General features: G+C 36.7%; 2 protein-coding genes across 3 annotated transcripts; one reads left to right on the forward strand and one right to left on the reverse strand.

The window, feature by feature from the left end:
- The first annotated feature begins 18 nt into the window (after positions 1–18).
- On the forward strand, positions 19–10,403 carry vstm5 (V-set and transmembrane domain containing 5). 2 transcript variants are annotated; one of them, XM_030152917.1, is made up of 5 exons: positions 19–94; positions 298–559; positions 7,574–7,900; positions 8,574–8,717; positions 10,063–10,403. In XM_030152917.1, the coding sequence occupies exons 2-5, from the start codon at positions 484–486 to the stop codon at positions 10,092–10,094; spliced, it is 579 nt and encodes a 192-aa protein (XP_030008777.1). In that variant the 5' UTR covers positions 19–94; positions 298–483; the 3' UTR covers positions 10,095–10,403. The 2 variants fall into 2 exon arrangements, with proteins under 2 accessions (XP_030008777.1, XP_030008776.1); XM_030152916.1 differs by lacking the exon at positions 19–94 and having other exon boundaries at positions 171–559.
- Positions 10,404–12,705: 2,302 nt separating this feature from the next.
- med17 (mediator complex subunit 17) lies at positions 12,706–21,571 on the reverse strand. Its single transcript, XM_030152915.1, has 13 exons — positions 21,442–21,571; positions 20,396–20,640; positions 19,339–19,502; positions 18,999–19,218; positions 18,780–18,916; positions 18,578–18,659; positions 18,128–18,280; positions 17,594–17,724; positions 16,516–16,700; positions 16,211–16,348; positions 14,617–14,734; positions 14,356–14,515; positions 12,706–13,055 (listed from the first exon to the last, which is right to left on the reverse strand). The coding sequence occupies exons 2-13, from the start codon at positions 20,628–20,630 to the stop codon at positions 12,847–12,849; spliced, it is 1,932 nt and encodes a 643-aa protein (XP_030008775.1). The 5' UTR covers positions 20,631–20,640; positions 21,442–21,571; the 3' UTR covers positions 12,706–12,846.
- Positions 21,572–21,773: the final 202 nt, after the last annotated feature.

Raw genomic sequence — 21,773 nt, forward strand, 5'->3', positions numbered from 1 at the left:
CTGCTCTGAGGGCTTGTGTTTTCCTGTGCATACGTGTGAAAATGTACTTCCTGCTTGACACGTTTTACCAGGTGTGTGCTTGCATGGATACCAGGTTATTTAACATATCCTGCTCTTATTTTGTTTTGTCTGTACAGGCAGGGTTTTGTAGAGCAGAAGGGGGTGTGGTGCAGGGTAAATTGAGAAGGATATATGTGTTTGCTCAGTAGATTTTGCCTCTCAAGTATCTGTGTGGGTGTGTGCGATCAGTCAGACCTACATGTTACTGAGTAATCTCTGGCCGAACCTGTCTGATAGGTGTGGGCTGGCTGGCACTGACTTACACAGGTAACGAAGAAGGAAAGGAAGCATTCAGACGGACTCGAAGACAGACGGAGAAAACACAACAACCTGTTCTTATAAAGCAGAGGAGTATCCTTCAGAATGTGAAACCATCTGGAGGAGATTTTCTGCTGCTGTTCGACCCATGGCTCTGGGATTCTAATGTGGCATTTCAGGCTCTGGGATGTGCAGGACGTGGCTGTTTTTCTCAGCATCACATTATACATGTGCCACCTAGGTAAGCAACAGGACACATGCCATCCATGTGGGCTTTCCAGAGGTGTTTCTAACTGTTCTTTACACTTTACTCTTTACTCAGGAGTTGAGGCTTGAACAGATCCCACATTGTCCAAAACAATAGAATCATATGTTTGAGTTTATCAGTTCCTTTTCCTGATGCTGGCAGGTTTAAAGTTGTGGATAGAGGGCGTCTTTATTTTTATCAACAATAGGAAAATTCCAACGGCTGATCCTTGACTTTGTTAGAAACTGGATAACTGTTGAAATGGATATCAGGCTCAAAGTAGTCAATCAGTAACTTCAACTGAACGTCACATTCGCCATAAAACGTCCATTTGTTTTCTTTCAGCCGTTATTTTCTTTCAAAGTCAGTACATCTCCTTAGGAAGCCTAATATTTGCTTTCACTATCAGAAATATCTTATCAGCACTCTTTCTCTGGTTGTGAATCGTAAAATGATGTCAGGCTTGTGTTTATGTTGCTGTAAAATGTCAATAATGGCAGAGAAGAAGAAAAAGTCCAAAGCAGGGAGTGCTTAAAGTGCAGCTCAAGACCCAAAATAGAAACAACTAGAAGCACTCGGAGAGCGCAGACCTCCGCCAAGGCAGATCAGTGTCCCCCCCCGATCACCACCAAAATTTAATAATTTGTTTCTTGTGCCAGTTTCAACATTTCCTGAAATTTTCATCCAAATCCGTCCATAACTTTTTGAGTTATTTTGCACACAGACAGACAGACAGACAAACCAATGCTGGCAAAAACATAACCTCCTTGGCGGAGGTAAAAATACACTTTTTACACACTCGTCTTCCCTCAGAACAATATATAACAGATGCACTTTGTTTCTGAATTTACATTAGTTAAGGAAGGAATGTCAGTCTTAACTAAATATAAAACAATTATATAAAATACTCATATATTACGGCATTGTTATGTATTTTACACTGTCAACTTGACATGACTTTGACAAAAACGAAAGATAATGGCAGTGGTGACTGTAATGTTTGTAAAATGATTCTTCCAAAAACAGGTTGAACTGATGCAGAAAACATGAGCTTTTCTAAAAATAAAAAAAATCATTAGTCAACAAGGGAATTGATAAGGATAAGCAGAATCAATAATGATATGTTGTATAAATAAAGTATTATGAGTTCCCTCCCTAGTTCTGCAGATACAGGTTGAAGGACCAGCTCTGAGAACAGATGCTTCACCTGAAAACCTGCAAACTATGAACATGACTCATAACTGAGATTTGACTTTAATCCCAAAATACGTCCCAGATACATGGACCGATCTGTTGAATTATTCACATGAGACACGGTATTTGAAATCTCTCTGACAAGACATTTTAGAGACAATTTGGCAGATTAGTTTTTGATAAATGACCCATATTTTTGCATTAAATTCATTTTTGCTTTAGTTGGACCATAAGGGATTATCCAAAACAAGGAGCTACTTTATATGAAATAAATGTTGGAATGGCAATCAATTAAAGTTCACTCATTATTATGTTTTGACTCAACTGGAATTCTGTTTTGTTATGAATGTGAAGCAGATTACATTACATTACATTTAAGTGTAATGATTAAATCTTTACAGACCAACACGATATTGACATTAATCAGATTGTTCAGTAATGCAATGACAATATGATAAATACACTGACCAAAAAGAAAATAAAACTTACATGATATTGACATAAATACATGGTTTTGATAGATTTCTTAAAAAAAAAAAAACATGTATGCCCTCAACACAGGACAGAGTATTTTTCTTAATCAAAACTGGATTTGTTGAACATGCTGTAAACTGGGGGGGCACAGGATGGGAGGGGGAAAAAAATCACACAAAAAATCATGGACTCATTGCCTATTAGTACAAGGATGCAGCAGATTCCACCCATGTCAAAATGCAAGCGGTTCGACTACTACAGTGTTTGTCAGTGGGGGTGGTACCCAGGTCTGTTGCATAATAGACGCATATCACCCCCCTTCCACGGTCCCAAATTTTTGGGGGGATGGGGGGGTGGCAGGAGGCTCATTATACCATTAGTGGGCCTTGGTTCAAAAAAAAATTGGGAAACACTGCTGTAAACTAAATAATAACTCACTGGAAACAAAAAAAAATAACAGTAAAATAAACATTTATCCTGACTTTACACCAAATGAACATCATCAGTATCAGTCTTTTGAGATGCATTTATCGTACATGTTTGCATCGTGCTGCTGCTAAATGAAAAGCTTTTGTCGGTCAACACTTGTAGAAATGGCAAAAATGTTGCTCTGTGTATTTCATGCAGCCAAACATCTAGTTGGAGCAGCATTGTAAAACTTTTTTGTTCTCAGGTTTAAGGAAAGGTTTCAGGGCCTCGTTAGATACAAGAAAAGTTCACCAATACGTGATTAGATATGACTTTCAATACATTTGTTTTTTTTTTGTTTTTTTTTTAATAATTCCATATTGTTAGCCTCATAGCATAATTGCCTAAATCATATTTTTGGTCAAATTGTGATATTCAGCATTTTTGTGACTTTATCAGTTGATTTTTTTATATAGTTCTCACCCAAAATAGGTTTTAAGAGAAAAAAATCATTTGATCACTTGATTGCTATTAGGTACAATGGTGTATTCACCGCAGATGTAGCAGAATACGTCAGGCTTATTTTTGCAAGATCTTCTAGTCGAAGCCATTTCATTCACCTGTAATATTAAAAAAACCATTAATCATAAATTGGCAAAAGTGAAATCTTCAGAACTCGTTTATTGCAAGAAATATGAAAGAATTTTGTATCATATGATGTGAAAATGCCCATAAATGTAAGCAAAAATGTTTAAAAAGCCAATATGTAGCATAGTTCAGAAAGTTGACCTGATTGAGCAAAATGAATGTGATTTTTGGATTCAGCACACCAAAATTATCCTAAATCAGCTCAAAAAACTTAAACAATAAATTTGTTGTTGACCAGTGTTATGCTATGAGGCTAAAGATTCTCAACTCAACAAACATCTAAAACATGCAGGATAGTAGATGTCGAGGACCAGGACTGGACACCCCTGCTGTTTATTAATTCAAGTGATGGTTGCAGTTTTCTTATTCTGCCACACACATCATTTGCTAAATCCTTTTCTCTCACACTTCTTTGTATGTATCTTTTACTGATACATCCACATTTCCAAATATTGTAACATTTAAATTTTTTTCTTAAATTTTTGCTGTTTCCACTCAGCTTCATGTGGAAATTGAAAATATGAAAAAAACAAGTGGATCTAAACTCACCTAGTGTAAGCTTAGATGTTGTAACGCATTTTTATTGTTTTGTTTGACTGAAAGTGATGGGTTTTTTTTGTTCTCATTTATTTAGTTAGTTACAGGACAGTGTGTGCTGGCATTAGTTACAAAGAACAAGATGTGTGCACCACATTTAGCAGAGGAGCTAATTTCCATCTGACCAACATAATAAAACATCACATGGGTTACAAAGTACAAATATACAGGAAGAAAACTATTAAACAATAACAGATATAGAAAAATACGCTCAGGCTGAACAGTTACAATCAAATATATAGAAAAAGGGCTTACATTCTAATTGACTGATTGATTGATGTATTTATTTTTCGAATATGAATGTTAAAACAGAAGAAAATAACTAAACAAAACACTTAAACATAAGATATAAGACATATAATACATATTCGAAAAGGAGCATAATTTATAAACTCCCACCCCTTCTCCTTAAATTATTAATAACAGTTCTAATCTTCCAAGTTGAAGCATATCTATACTATATACTATAATATGCCTGATACTTATTATTAAATACTTTGGTTTCTGGCTTTATATTATTATGAACAAATATATTATGATTTACCTAAACACGTAATACAACGACATTTTCCCAGAAACTTTTCCATAAAATTAGGACTACATTATTTCAATATTTAGAACATAATCTGACATATGATCCGTCACTTTAAAAAGCATATTTACAGAAAAAACTCTTGTCTCTTAAGTCTTGTATGGTTTCGTAAGCTGTGTACTATTCTTAAGTACAATTCCTTAGTAAGAGTCCAGCCTGTGAATCATGACTGTTTCATTGCGTTATCATTTCCTTGTGATGTTTAACCAAAGGGACAGGCTGCCTTTCCCACACAGACCTGGGTTTTAGTCAGTGTTGGTATTCTCAGGTTAAATTCTTTCCATGTGCTTCATAAAACAAACACCACCAGCAGAACCAGATCCCCCGCTCAAACTACAGTCGAAATATATAATGAGGGGCGGCTAGAAAAAGACACCAGGCCTCAAACTGGTGCCTGGAAGCCCGTTTGACTGGTTTTATACCTTAAGTGAGCAGCCTGTAATTTGACAAAGACACCAGAATAACACATTTCAGGTTGTGTTACAGTAATAACAACATGCTGTGTGAGAAGATACTCCGAAAACAATGAAGTGGATTAGTTTCTTTTTGTGCAGCCTGACTGTGTCATACACACTCTGATGGTTGAGTTTTATTTGCGACACACCTGACGGAGGTTAAACATTAACAGTGTTTGAAAAGTAACCACATGTACAAACTTTGGCCTCATATATCGTCATTTGTCCCCATTTAGTCTGTATTTGTAGAGCACAGACTGAAGAAATAAACAAAAAAGATTAGAAAGAACAACCAAAGATTCCTTTTCTGAAGAGTTATCATGTCAGCCGAGCTATGATCTATGATATAGATATAGATATAGATATAGATATAGATATAGATATAGATATAGATATAGATTCATCTGATTGTGTAATTTTGAGAATAACGACATCAGGGTGTCATAATTGTGAAAAATCCTCAGCTAAGTTATCAATCACTGTCAAACATGGAACCGATTGAAAAAATTATGTTTTTTTTACATGAAAATATTGATATAAAATAGAGGACGGGTTAAAATGCAATCAAATGAAGTTGATCTCTTCTTTTTATCACATCACATGGAAGGTACTGGATAAACTACAGTCTATAATCAAGCATGTAATCTATAATATATGATAAATGAGTTACATCCATGCGTAATTATGCAATTAATGGAGCAAATATTAATACTATACTGGACCAATAAAACACACCTCATTTCATTACATTTCAGTGTTTCTTCCATTTTGTTTTATGATTATTACCAGAAAAAAGTATTTGGCAGTTTTTCACTGATTCAAGCCATTACTCTCCCATAACATGATATTTATATGAATCAGCGAGTGATATTACCTCCATTAAAGCTGTTCTAAGCAGTATGAATTTACCAAACGCTGACCAGCAGGGGCAGTCTGGTACCAGAACACACTTAGGACCAAAACCCCTAACGAATCAATGCTATATATCCATAAACTGTATCATTCGGTGACTAAAGTATAAAGTTAATTGTTTCCACACATCTGTATTATGGATTCATCAAGTTTTCATCTTTAAAATAAAACTCATATATGCTCATTTTGACAGTTGTTCAAAATAACACTGTCTTATAATCTTCATGTGCTGCATCAGCTGATAGTTTACATTATAGCTCTGTTAGCTTAGCTCTGTTAGCTTAGCTCTGTTTTCAGACTGAAAACAACCACAGTAAAACCACAAATCACCTCTGTTTTCCATTCGGTTTGTGCTGTCAATAACTGAACTAAAGATCTGTTTGGAATCAAACAAACAAGGTCAGAACTGTCACAGTTTAGTCTGAACTGTGGATCACCAAACAACAGCTTAACAAAGATCAGAACATCCCATAAGGCAAGGCAAGGCAAGTTTATTTGTATAGCACATTTCAGCAACAAGGCAATTCAAGATGCTTCACACAGGACAGTGAAATACAATGACACAATAACTTTATACCCTCATAAGCCTCAGAATCAAACTCACCCGTGTCGAAGAAATGCTGTCATTTCAGCATCAAACTCCATTCTCTTCATTTACATCTGAGTCCAGTGGAGAAAACAACAGCTTCTGTTTTTGTCACTTCTTTTCTTTGGCTGTAAAAGTTGTTTCTTAATGGTTCTCATCCCATCTGGTCACTTTCTGATGTTTTAGTCAAAGCCCCCTGGTGTTAGTTTTCATCACCATAGGACATCGACAGAGTGACTCACTACTCCCTCTAGTGGTCACATAAATTCCCCGGCTCGTCAGTGTAAATCGGGGATCCCATAGTGGGGTACACGTACCCCCAGGGGTACTTGGAAGAAGCCCAGGGGGTACTTAAAATTTTTTGGGAAAAATACATTAAATGAGTCATCATGTACAGAATACAACATAAATATTGAGAATTAATGCTGAAATATAAAACACAATAAATACATTCATATAATAGTTTTATTGTCAATTATCTTGTTGAAGTTTTGGTAACATTCTAAGAACATTTATATTTTATGTTATTCAAAATGAGCTTATTTGAGTAGCTAAGTAATAATTTTTTGTTGATGAAAGGTTAATTTATTAATTAATGACCAATTTATTTATTTTTCTTATCAATGAAAAAAAGGGTACTTTTCAGTTTATATTTTGCACACAAGATTTACTTTACTTTTTTTTTTTTAGATATTACTGTAAATATATGTTGTTTTTGAAAATTTGAACAGACACCTTTGGCACTGGATCAAATTTTGCCTATTTTTTTTTTTTTTTTATCACAAATGCTGAATTGAGAGTTAGGGGTGCTTGGCTAAAAAGTTTATTTCAGGGGGTACTCCACTGTAAAAAGTTTGAGAACCACTGGTGTAAATAGATTCAGTTCATATCTCTACAGTCCAATTCATTGACGTCTTCAGCAGAACTTCACAGCTCTTCACTCTAAACAATCTAATGATAATTGAATTTTATGTTTTAAGTGTTAAAAGTGTAAATTCCACATAAAGACCCTTTAAAGGTCTTTATGGAAGGATAGTCTGAGTCTCTGTGTTTGTTGGGAAGTTCTGTACTGATTGTTTCTCCACTAAACACATTGCACTGGTCTGCATCCTTTCATCTCCTCATCATCTTGTCTTTCAAAGCTGAAGCCATCTCCATCCACTCCCCCCAGAGGAGCCTCACCAGGTCAGTGCAGGAGGACGTGTTTTTCTCGGTGGACGTCACCTGTAACGGGATCCCGACAATACAATGGACCTTCATGTCAGGAGTGGTGAGCCGCTCCATCGGGATTTGGCAGCCGGGGATGTACACCAACGTTACGGCGGATTACAGCAGCAGAGTTCAGGCCTACAGTAACGGGTCCATGGGCCTGTCAGACCTTCGGATACAGGACGCAGGATACTATGTGATCACTGTGATAGAAACAGGAGGGAGCAGCAAGGACACAGGCTTTGTCCTTAAAGTAAATGGTGAGTGGATGAGGAAGGAAGGAAGGAAGGAAGGAAGGAAACAGAGATGATGGGGATGAATATGGAAGGAAGGAAGGAAGGAAGGAAATAGAGATGATGGGGATGAATATGGAAGGAAGGAATGATGGATATGGATGGAAGGAAGGAAGTACAGAAGGGTGGGGATGAATATGGATGGATGGATGATGGTTGAATGGAAGGAAGGAAGGAAATATGGATGGGGATGAATATGGAAGGAAGGAAGGAAGGAAGGAAGGAAGGAAGGAAAGAAATATGGATGGGGATGAATATGGAAGGAAGGAAGCACATGGATGGAAAGAAGTACAGATGGATGGGGATGAATATGGATAGATGGATGATGGCTGGACGGAAGGAAGGAAAGAAATATGAATGGGGATGAATATGGAAGGAAGGAAGGAAGGAAGGAAGGAAAGAAATATGGATGGAGATGAATATGGAAGGAAGGAAAGGTGGGTATGGAAGGAAGGAAGGAAGGAAGGATGGAACCAACAACAAACTATACCCAACCTCCAAATATAGTCCATAAAATGTGGACTCCATCTTCACATAATGATTAAAAAAAGTCTTAATATCTGTTTTTAAAATGCTGAATGGAAACATGTTGTAGAATAATAACTGCATGGACATGCTGTCATGTCTTTGTGTCCTCCAGAGGTTCTGTATGAGGACCTTCAGTACTTGTCCGTCTCGGCCTTAGCCTTGGCCTGTCTGGCTGCTCTCCTCATGTTGACCATGTGGCTCCTGGACAAAGCCTACAGGAAAATAATGGCATGGAGGCGGAGGAGACAGATGCCAGGTACAGTAACACATGTCTGTGTTGGACCATGGGGTCGATTTGCTGCCAGACTTTCATGACTGAAAAAAAAAACAACAAAAAAACAAAAACTGTAATATACCTGGCTATCTGAAAATAACCCAAACACAACCCTAAATAACCCTAATATTCTTAAATTTGATCACTTTTTCTTGTTTTGAGCAAACACATCTGTCATGTAGGTTGGCAGAATTAGCTGAGCTCGAATTCTTAAAACTATCATATGAATTTAATCACTTCAAGATTTAAAAGGGAAAAAAAGTTCACATTTTATGAAAACTTTTGCTCAATACAAGAAAATAAACACTGATATAAAAAATATTTACTTAAATGAGTGTTCTGACTTCTTGATGATGCTGATTTAATTTTTTTTTTTTTTTTTTTTTAACTTATTTGAAGAATTCACACATTAAGATTTTCAGATAGTAAATACATTTCACAACCAGACATATTTTAATGAAACCAAATACATCATTTATTGATTGAGCTGAGCTTATCAAATGGTCCAAACTCTTGACTAAATAATGATCAAAAACTTAGAATTATTTTTGAATTGTTTTTAATTATTTTATTGAAGTTGTTTTTACTGTACTCTTACTCTTTTATTGTTGTTGTGTTGAAAAGCACTTTGATGATAATAATAATAATAATAATAATAATAATAATAATAATAAAAATAATAAAAATAATAATAATAATAATAATAATAATAATAATAATAATAATAATAATAATAATATTAAATGACTGTCATAAATTGAGGGACCAGAAGCTTAGTCTGATTTTTTCCATTTTGCTGAAACATTTGCAGCTAAATTTTGACAGAACTCAGTAAATTCCAACTGTATAAATAAAAATAGATTCATATCAAATTGAATGCCATTTCATACATATTTTTCTTTTTAGGTGAAAAATAAGAACAATTTTCCTTTTTTTTTTTTTTTTTTTTACTTAAATCCTTCTTTTGCAGGGTAGATGAAAGAATATCTGCAGGTAAATCCGGAGTTGGAAGTGATGAATGAGGATTATTATTATTTTTATTTATTTATTTATGAGGAACATGTTGCAGGCTTTGGCTTTATTGGAACCATCTGTATGTGACATGACTGTCTGACACATGTTTACTCAGCGTCTCTTCTTTCTGATGACTCATTGTGTGAAGTGAATGACCATGCCTTAGTGGGTGTGAATGCGGGTTAAACTTATCTGTTGAGTATAAATATGGGTGTGTTGTTAGTCTGTGTGACTATTGTTCTGTTGCTACTGTGTTTTGCTTGTGTTTTTATTGTGTTTTACTGACATCCTCGTTCTTCTCTGTTTAACGTAGAAAATGATGCGACGGAGCTGCAGCCTCTTTGATTTACCGCTGAATGAAGACACTGTCACAGCTGCAGCCACAGAACGACAGACTGTAAACTTAGATGTAAATATAAGTGATGTTTGTACTTATACCATGTCCTGTTAATAATGAGAAACAGTTGTGAAAACCTGTACTATGTTTACATTTTATGTGAAATACACTTAAAACTCACTGCTGACACTGGATTGAATGTAAAAATGTAGGAGTGTTGAAACTGGGGGAAATATACTCTATTTATTCTTATAAAATGATTTGTGTCATCTTTATTTATAGATTTTGATCATTTTACACTTGTTTATGTCAGTAGGAGGTACCGGAGATTTACAGGGTGGGGAAGCAAAATTTACAATATTTTGAGGCAGGGATTGAAAGACAGTGTATGACCAATTAGTTTATTGAAAGTCATGAGAATTTATTTGCCACAAGAAAATGTACATAATAGAAAATGTTTTTATTCTGTGTGTCCTCCTTCTTTCTCAATAACTGCCTTCACACGCTTCCTGAAACTTGTGCAAGTGTTCCTCAAATATTCAGGTGACAACTTCTCCCATTCTTCTTTAATAGTATCTTCCAGACTTTCTCGTAATAGTTTTGCTCATAGTCATTCTCTTCTTTCCATTATAAACAGTCTTTATGGACACTCCAACTATTTTTGAAATCTCCTTTGGTGTGACGAGTGCATTCAGCAAATCACACACTCTTTGACGTTTGCTTTCCTGATTACTCATATGGGCAAAAGTTTCTGAAAAGGTATGGATAATAGTGTTAGGTATGATTATGACATCAATATATGTTTGGTTTCAAAACAATTGACGTAGTGCCTGCTGAGAAAAAACAACTAAATGTTCATTGTAAATTTTGCTTCCCCACCCTGTAGGAGAATGCAGGTGTTTTAGAGAGTATATAAATCTCAGCAAACAACTACATATTTATATAAAAAGGGTAAAATAACAAGGAAAACAGTGTAAAAAAAAAACAAAAACAAAACCAAAAAACAAAACGTCAGTCTCCCTCACTTCTCTGTGTTTTACCCCCCCCCATTACAAAGATAGTTGGGGTGCACTGAGCATGCTCAGATGTCTATGGAAAGAGCAAGGTCCATTCTATCAGCACATTTTGAAAATTTTCTTACTGAGCAAATGATTGAATTTGAATGAATATTTAAAATAAATGATAAATTCAGAACGATCACCACAGACATGTCAGGGGTTAAAGGGTTAAAGGCTGCATGTGAACAGGAACATCAGTAAAGTATTGGTTTTCATTAGTAATGGAAATGGATTCTTTTTCTGATTAGAGGCTAAAACTGCAATACTGTCACGGAAAAAATTATTACACCATCAAAAGTCATCAAAAACAATAATTATGTAATCAGGTACTAACTCCTGTTTGTATCATGTGACTAAAACAGACAGAAAAGAAAACATGGAATGCCTAAAAGCACTGTTTTTGTCAGTACAATGCCATAGATATTGATGTAAGACCTGAAGTGATTTGGTTATTATTAAGAAAACATGGAAAATGGATAGATATCAGCTCTGAACTTAAACTACTATGAGCTATTTTTGTTATCATTATATTTGTCCAAACAAATGCACCTTTAGTTGTACCTGGCATTAAAATACACAAGAAATTGAAGAAAACAAGGGTGGTCTAATAATTTTTTCCGCGACTGTATGTGGGACTGACGGCAGACTTCATTTTTCATTATTAAAAGTTTTCCACATCATCACTAAACACAACTCCAAGGCCACAACTTGTAAACAGATACAAACAGCTTTTCTTTTTATTTTGTATTAAATCATTGCAGACATTAATGCATTTGATACTTTATTTTATCAAAAAAGTGAACAGAGAACCAACGCTGCCAGTAATGTTTCACATTTTGTAGATTTGTCTTTAAATCTGCAGAAAACAGACCCTCTCCTTTTTCACTAGTACTTTACACATGTCCCGTGTTGTGACGTTTAGCTCCACATAAACCATGGGCGTCAAACATGCAGCCTGCGGTCCAAAACAGGCCCACCAATGGTTCCTATCCGGCCCCTGGGATGAATTTGCACAGTTCAAAAATTACACTGAAGATATGAACAGTTGAAGGTGTTGAACTGGTTTTAGTTCAGGGGTTACATACAGAACAATATGATCTCAAGTAAAAAAAATAGTAGCATAATAACCTATAAATAATGACTCCAAATTTTATTCTTGGTTTAATGTGAAAAAAATATGACAATATGTGTGTAAATAATGACAACTCCAAGTTTTTCTCTTTGTTTTAGTGCAAAAAATGACATTAAATTATGAAAATATTTACATTAATAAACTATCCTTTAACAATAAAATGTGAATAACCTGAACAAATATGAAATTTTAAAATATTAAGTGCAATTTTAACAATATTCTGCCTATTACTAAACGTTTTGTTCATTTGGGGATCCAATCTATAATGTACGTGTAAATAATAACTTAAAATTGCACTTATTTTTTGTAGGAAATTTCATTTTTTTCAAGTTATTCACATCTTTTCTGTTTGGATAGCATGAATATGTTAACATTTTCATAATTTACTGCTATTTTTTGCACTAAAACAAAGAGAAACGTGGAGTTTCATTATTTATAGGCTATTATGTTATTATTTTACTAGTCCAGCCCATTTTAGATCAAACTGAGCTGAATGTGGCCCTGAACTAAAATGACTTCGACACCCCTGATGTAAACATCTTTGTGTGCGGCTGTGGGTCGATGCTGGGTCTAAGGACAGGGGGTCAGCGCAGCCATGAGGAGCTCGATCTTGTAGACGAAGTTGCGTCCCTCCATCTTGCTCCAGTGGACCTCCTTGTAGGGGCCTCTGAGGTGGCTCCACTTGCCCTCCTGGATCACGTCGCTCTTCGGCACCTCTTTGATCTGATTGCGGGGAAACTGGACCAGGACTTTGCAGCCGCTCTCTGGACCGTTCCGAACTGAACCATAAAAGAAACAGACCCAACCCAGACTGTGCGTTAATGACTCTGTTGACGTAGATGGGTCTGTGCTGAAGCATGTGGAATTTCAGGTTGAGGATATATTCAGTATTAGTATGTGGATTAGTCAGATAACATCACACATTCCACAGGTTATTGTGTTGTGAAGTGTTTTGCTTCTTATCTTCTCAGCTTCCGTAAAGCTGCCTCTTTGATCTGCACGTTTTCCATTTTCATACACTTATGTTGTAATACTTACAGAAGGGCAGAGGGACACAATGATTATCTGTACAGCAATATATTTTTTTTTTGTCTTTAAAAGATTATGCTATTTACATTTTCAGCTAAAATGTTTCAATGTTTGTTTTACTTGTTGAACAAACAGCATATATACTTATTACTGTTCTACATTTTTGAGGTTTTTTTTTTACGTTTTACAAATAAGTCAGATTGTGTTCATGTTGTTGTTTTCATTGTTTGTTTTTAAACAAACAATTTAAAATCAAGTTATTGTCTGGTTTCTTTAATGTTCATTCAGGACTAAACTTTAGTCAGAAATGAGTATTTGACTTTTATCAAGATAAATATTTATATTAAAGTGAAATTTTTATTGTAATAACATTTTTGAGCAGATAGTATTTGAACCAGTTTATAACAACGACAAAAACAAGACGAAGAAGAAGAGGAAAGAGGAGAAAAATAAGATGAGGACAATGGAGGAGGAGGAGAATCTTTTTTTCTGCCTCATTCCATCAGGTGGTGTATGATTCAGTACGTCCTTTCCAGGTGGAAAATTGTTGTCTGTAGTAACTGTTTTCACAGGACTATGGAGGTAAATAATGGAGAGAAAACAGACTGCCAAATATTCTGACAATTGTCCTAATGTGAGACACTTAAGCTTTACATTATATTATTATTAATATTATTATTACATTACCATGTTGTCTTAACATTGTAATATACTACAGAAATCTGAAATACCAAAAATGACCCAGATTAGGGCAATCCACCCTACATATTTTAGTGGTTGGATTGAATTTTATTTATTTATTTTTTAAATAACTGATGTATAACGTCTTAATTTATGTTCATAAATGTGTTTTGTGAGGTCACTGTAGTCTTTATTTGTGACATGTGGACATCCAATCAGTTGTCGAGTCCAAATCAGTGTCTCCACTGCAGAAAAACATTCAGCTGTTCTCTGATCTTGGACAAACTGTAAACTCAACACCTCCATCCAACATCGTCACTGTCACATACAGTATACAATTACATTAAACACATATTCACATGTTCTCACCTGAAATGGCATACTCTCCATTAGGCGACGCCACGGTCACAGCAGATGCGTTTCCGATGCTCTCCACCGGACCCAGGCCCACGTGGTTACTGAAGCTCAGGACATGCCAGCCCATCACCTTGGCCAGCTGCTGAACCGCATGAACCTGATGCTGGGACATCTGCAGCAACGCAAGGAGGAAACAGGAAGTACAACCGGTCTGCGGTCAGTAACGTCAACCAGGAAAAATACAACAACCATAACCGTCGAACACCATCATACCTGAGAGAGGAGGAAGTCCTGCAGCTCCTGTTCCTGGTGGGACAGTGTGATGACACGCCCATCTCTGTGCACCACCCGGATCTGCTCCACACCGATGTTCAGCTGCAGCTGGATGGACCTGGACACCAAGCAAGCAACGTAGACTTAGACAAACTTTATTGATCCACAAGGGAAATCACTTGGTCACAATAGCTCAGTTCCATACAAAACACTAATGAAAAAACACGAGCAAAAGAAGCAAAAAGAAAAAAAAAAGAAAAAGGAAAGTGTGAAGACATAAAAGCAATTAATAATATAAATAGAATACACTGATAAAGCAGAAAAAATACAAGCTTTGCATATGTACAAATCTACAGAAACAACATGTTCCTATGCACCACGCTATGAGCACCATTTAACATCAGGTGGAATTAAACCAAGCACTGAGACATACAGTACTGTGCAAAAGTCTCTTTGCTGGATTTTAATGAATTTATATATTTATTTCTCAGTTTCAATATTACAAGATAACAGAAAAATGCAGGAAGTGTGTGCACAGCATTAAAAAAAGCACAAAAAGATCAGATCTAAAATTCTTCTACAGGCAAAAGGTCAGTACTGGAAGTGACCTCCACTTATTTATTACATCTTGTACTTTCTTGGGTCGACTGTCTTAAATGTTCTTGATGTATTTTATCCAAACTTCCTTTAAACATCCCAGAATTTGACTTGCTAGTACAATACGTTTAATGGTTGCCTGAGACTTTTCACAGTACTGTACAACATCATACAGTCAGTTTCCTGCTAAAACCTAAACACAAATACATACTTTACAAATAACCTGCAAACTGGTGCATTTTGATTTGCAAATACAAAATGTACCAAACAATTAAAAGCACACAAAAACATTTCACAGACACAACTTATTTTTTTCCCATGCATGTACGTCAGGTAATTCATCCTGCACAAGTTAGAGGCATTATGGTGAGTTCTGCATTTATTTATGTTCAGATTTTTGAAGAATCACATGATGTTGGTAATGGCTCCAGCTCATTTCTACAGTCAAACTATTGCAGTTTGATTTCACAGTTGTAAGACTTGCACTTTTTACTTAAGATGAGTGGTACATCTATGAATGTGTAATTCTTAACCTAAAAAATAATAATGTGGGTAACATTACTTCATGTTTATATATGTGAAAATAAACTTAAAAGTGGGGGCATTATTGATTTGGGCAGAGGTTGAACTGTTCTTACATTGACCATAGAACCACCTGCTGTTGTAGTGGTGAATTACACGGTACATTTGTGAGAAAATGTAATGCAACTTGCACTTGAACTTGCATTATATTTTTGTTTTTGAGGGATGCAGCTTTCCCATCTGGATGTTATTGCTTTAGAGTTATGTAATGAATATATCTAAGTATTTTTGTGCTTGTAAACCTCACTGTTAGTGAATTGTAGGCCATTTTTTATGTTTTGGCATGAACTTAGCTCTGTGATGCTAAATATAAATCTGCTGCAGAGGTATAAGCTGTAATAACTTCTATTCTGAGTCTATTTCTGCCTTTGTTACCCCTCATACACCCCTCTATCATGTCTTTTCCTGTACTTACTTGCAGATCTGCTCATAACCCTGAGAGGTGATGAGCACCTTGACACTGGATTCGTACACATCATTGATATTGGACCAATGAGCCTGGATCTGGGGGTCTTCGATGCGGCTGGCGAGGCTGTCGATGGTCCGTGCCGTCCTGGAGATAAAGAACATGAACGTTTTTACTTGGATTTAGTTTTGCAAATCAGTCCTTTGATGATATTTGACATTTCAGACCTTTATGTAGACATCACTGAGAATATTCAATCATAAACCTGTCTCCTTGACCCGATTAACATGCAGTCGGTCAAAAGCTGAAGTTACCTGCTGCGTAAGAAGATGTGTTTGGCCTGTTTGATGATCTTCTCCAGCAGCCCTTCATTCTGCTGCAAGTTTGAGATTTCAGCTTTGTCGTAGGCCAGCGGCCCCGCCAGCCGCAAGCGTTTGTGGCCAAAGGGGGCGCTAGCAGGGTGGGGCATCACTACAGAACTCAGCTGCTGCTTGTGGAACTGGAAACAATGAGATCGTAGTTTAATTTTCTGAATCTGACAGTAAAATGTGCAGTTTTTATTCAGTTTTCTTGAGCTGCTGTCAGACCATAAGAATACAGAGATACAGATAGACAACCTCGGACCAAAACAGCTGATATTTGGTCTACCCAAAACAGGCAGTAGGCAACCTATATTGTTTTATGGTGTGAAAATAGCTTGGATTTTCAGACTAATTACAGGAAGGTATGCAATGCTATTAACACTAATGGATAATAGATCAGACAAACAAAACATAAGAGGTTATTAAAATGATCTGGATTAACCACATGCCAACCTGAGATACACACCAGTCTACAAAGCAGTCAAAGCCAAGCACAAGGAGATACAGCACATGTGGACGACGATGACAGGACATTGTAAGACATATGTCACATTAAGGTGTTAAGTCTGGCACCAAAATTGAATGTGAAAGGAAAACTAATTGGACCAAATGTATATAATGTATAAAACGTCAACTTTGGACTTTCAGCTGTGAAAACACACTCAGTCTGGCATCTAGTTTTGCCAACTCTAATTTCAAAGATCAAGTTCAGTTACTATGTGTGTTTAATTAAGTTCTTAGACACAGTACTGTCCATTGTCTATCACTGTTTCTTTCCAACAGGTTTCAGTGACTGACAGACAAATGTAAGTGATTCTACCATCCTTCACACTACTGGTATTAATGTGGGATACAGCAGCTCATTTTTGGTTTGATTTTATTTCTACACAATAGTTCTGCACATTAATGTGGAACACTTTATTTGGAGAAAATATCCATTATTTGAAAGAAAGGTTAAAAAAAAAAAGGAAAAACTAAGTGTGCTGTCACTTGTAGTTCTTAGATGAAAATCACCCAATCTGAGCCTCACCTCTCTCATCATTTGATGGAGGTTGTGTTCCAGAACATAGAGGTGATCGTCTGGTTTTGGTTTCTCTGGAGACGCCCGATGGTTTTTCTTCTCTCCCGTCGAGTGGCAGAGCGAGATGGACAGTTGAAGACCTAAAAAAGCAGATGACAGGAGCACAGTAGATGTGAGTGTGTTTGTTTTTGCTTCCATACGTGTTAACACAGGGAGGGGTAAATGTTAATTCATGTCTTAGCAAGGATACTCAAGTTAATATCTAGCATTATAACCTAATTTTTATAAAATAACTTTACGTTTTTGTTTAACAGTATGCAGGACTGCAAACACAGTCTTGCCTAATCTCATTGATAATGTAGAAAACCAAGAATTTCTTATATTATTTTCTGGGACGATTTAAAGACACTGATCAAGTTGGTTTAGAGTCCTGACAATTAAAGTAAAACTGGAGATATAGTGGAGTATAAAATGCCATAAATTGTTATAAATTATGCACTTTGATGCATTCAGTAACAGACATGTCATTAGTATCAGTCTGACCTGGGAATGGCTGTGAGATGATCTGATTCTTCACAACGATGTGAGGGATCTGTGATTTAATCTGGACAGCCTCTCTGGACAGTTGGGCGAAGATCTCCTTGCAGAGCAGGACGTTCTGAGCCGCCTCCAGCTTCACATGCCACGGCTGGGTACCTGAACGCAGCAGCAAACAGAAACCATGGAGGTAGGATGAGAAGTTTAAAGAAGAAACGATGAAACCTGAGCTCACATCTGTCCATGCTTGTTAGATGTTATAACAAATTTTTTTTTTTTTTAACATGTTCTGTCAACTCTTGCCTACATGTTATCAAATAAGTGCCACCCTAGAATAACTGCAAAGGAATTGAACAAATAAAACCGGAAAGCATTCGGAAATGACAAAAAAAATGTACTAAGGACATTAATAATCTACTCTGTTAGATAAACACAATAATATGTTTTGATCTATACCTGCTTTCGTTTTCGGCTGCCTCCGGAACAGGTTGACGGTTCCTAGATCACCAATATCTGGAGCTTGTTTCTGTATAGACACCTAAAAAGACACAAGTGTATGAGTAAAAAATAAATACACACACAAAAAAAAAACTGTTTGCAAATGGAATAGGGACATTGAAATGACAATGCAGTTGTTTAAATCTTGTTTCGGTCTCACCTTGATGTAAGCCGACCCCTCCAGATCACTGGGGATCTGGACGTCCAGGGGGCAGTAGTCTTCTGGGATCTTCTTGTCCAGGTCGATGTCTGTGTTCTTGATCACCTCAAATGTGCCGTGGTGAGGAAACAGGGATCCTGCATAGATAAGTGGTGGTTAAAAGAGTCGTCCAGTTGTTGTGATTTCACTAATCATCCTGTATGTGATGTGGTGTCTGACCTGCGCTCCGGTAGCTCAGATCTCCCAGGATTTTGTCTCCCACTTTACGGAGTTTCCACTGTGAACGGAGTCGCAGCAGCTCAGAGTTAAAGTCCCTCTGCCTCCTGTTCTCCTGGTTTTCTGCCACTGACTTACTGAGCTTCTCTGCTCCCTTCAGGAGGAGCTGAGCTGCTGTGGCCAAAGACTTCTTCTTACTGATCAACTGAAACACCTGTGGGGTCTGCACAATGGAGAGAAAATACCAACTTAATGTGTGTAAGACTAAATGAAATGCTTCAGGTTTTCATACAGGCATGTTACCACTTCTTTAGGAGTGTAGTGACATTTCTGAGTGGTTCACCTTTCCAGCTGTTGGATCCTGAGACACAGGGTCCAAGGCCATGTACTTCTTCTCCTTCACCACGCTGAGAACATCATGCAGTACACACATCTCTGTCAAAGCACTGCGCAGGTTGTTTCGGACCGAGTCCCATGGCCAAAGAGAGGGCTGGAACTTCAGAGTACCTGGGCAGGAAAAAAGCTAATGTTCAGTATCATTTCAGGTATTTTTTTCACTGCTAGTTTCAGTCTTAGTTTATTTTTATAATAACTAACTAATCTATCAGTTTAAAGTTTCAGTTTCTCTTCACGTGACTCTGACAGAATTGAAACACCAAGCTGAATCCCCATTTTAAGTACATTTTAAGTAGTTCCTGAAATGTACGCCTAACTTTTGTAAACTTGAAACTGCTCAACAGACATAGGCGGATTAATTTATATATGCTCATACCAGCTAAAGTTTGAGTCAGACTATAAAATAATATAAATAAATGAAATGTACTTACTTGATAGTACAGTACTTGATAATACTTGATAGTATTTTTAAATTAGAATCCCTTCAGTTCAATGTGAAAACTGTAATAGGATTGTGAGGGATCTGTCACATCCAGGGAACAGACATTTCAATCTCCTGCCCTCTGGAAGGAGATACAGATCCCTACGGAGCCGGACAAACAGACTGAAGAACACCTTTTATCCATGGCCTGTCCGGCTCCTAAATGCATAATCTCCCCTCCTCCTGGGCATGTGCAATAACAATAGCAGTTTTAATTGTGTAATAATAGTTTTTATATATTTATTCTTCTTATTCTTCTTTTAACTGTATTTATTGTCTTTAATGCCTTTGAAATTCTTATATGTTTACACTTTATTTTTGCACTGTGGGTGGGAAGTACCACTCCAATTTCATTGTTTGCTTTTTGCACAATGACAATAAAGGCTATTCTATTCTATTAATTATACTTTCTTTTACTTTTACGACAAATAGATGGTTCAACATATCATTTGTCAGTATATTCCATTAGTAATAATCAATATCTGCTGTGGATTCATATCAATAGAACCCTAACACACAATACCTTCTTCTTCCTCAGGTTCCTGCTTGCCCCACTCGCGGTCCCTGGGTTCCCCCTCAGCTCCATCCTCCTCTGAGTCTGAACCTTGGCTGAAGTCAATTCTTTGTGCTAACTTGGCCAAGTTCTGAGACATAGACAGAGGCGGGACATACGTCTCTGTCCCATCCAGGGCCACTTCCTGCACCTGCTTCTCACACGAAGACTCGATGCTGACCCTCACCGCTGGGCCACCAGACATGATGATGAGGCTGAGGTGAGGAGGAAAGAGCAGCCAAGTAATTCAGAAAATTCTTCACTTCTGGGCAGACAATATGAGATATACTTCAATGATCCTCTGATGTTTTACACCAAGTTTCAGTAAACAAAAATGAAAAGTTTCCTATTTGAGCTACTTTTTTGTCAGGATTTCATGTCATGGCTAAATCCATGCTAAATCAGACATCTGATTAGTAACATCAGAATCATAATAATCCCAAATACACTGCCTATAAAGTTAAATCATCTTTAGAGAGAAAAAAAAACAACAGCTTATAAACCCTGACAGTGATGGACAGCTGTGATCACAGTCCAGACCTGAGATTTACAGAAGCTGTTTGGGATCATCTGGCCCAGATCTAAATAAGGGCTCTGTAAGGTTCTGAAGGAAACATCCGTACGATCTGAACTGGAGACAATGTATACAGACCTTTTCCTACAGACACATTTTTTTGTTTTCTTAACTGTGCACAGATCTCCTGTATTTTCTTGATAAATCCTACAGAAACAGTTGAATACGCTCGTTATAATAGGTAGTTACCACCTTTGCACAGTACTATACACGATAACCTATGATTTATCATCAGTCACCGATACGATTTAAATACTTAAGTCACGAGTAAGTTTCACTGATCTTGTTTACACCAGGTTGTATTTGTCTATATCTGGGTTTGGTTAGCTTGACGAGCTAGCAATAGCCCCTTTACTGGTCAAACAAATTTGGCAAAAATAAAAACAATGCCTAAGAAATGCAGAAAATGACGTAGTTTAATGTAAATCTTTGTTTGTCTCACCTCTTGGATCCACTCGAGGGAAACGTTTAATAGAGCGATCACGAATCTTTTGCTGTATTTTCCACAAACCCGTTGAATGGTTTCTTCTTCTCCTGTTTTATTCTTCTTCGGCGGTAGCGCTGTTCTGCGTTAGTGCGCCACCATTGGATGTAGAATAATTACTACGAAAGCGCTCTGAAAAAATATGAATAAATATAAATATTCTTCTAATCAATCCTCATGTTTCTAAAATGGAAATAAATATCGTACAACCGACGTTTTGGTAATTTATTCAGCACTGCACTGACATTAAACCAGTTCTTATTGTGCTCACTAAAGCTGGCTTGTGTGTG

This window comes from Sphaeramia orbicularis, chromosome 13 (genome assembly GCF_902148855.1).
Source record: "Sphaeramia orbicularis chromosome 13, fSphaOr1.1, whole genome shotgun sequence".
NCBI classification, from domain to species: Eukaryota; Metazoa; Chordata; class Actinopteri; order Kurtiformes; family Apogonidae; genus Sphaeramia; species Sphaeramia orbicularis.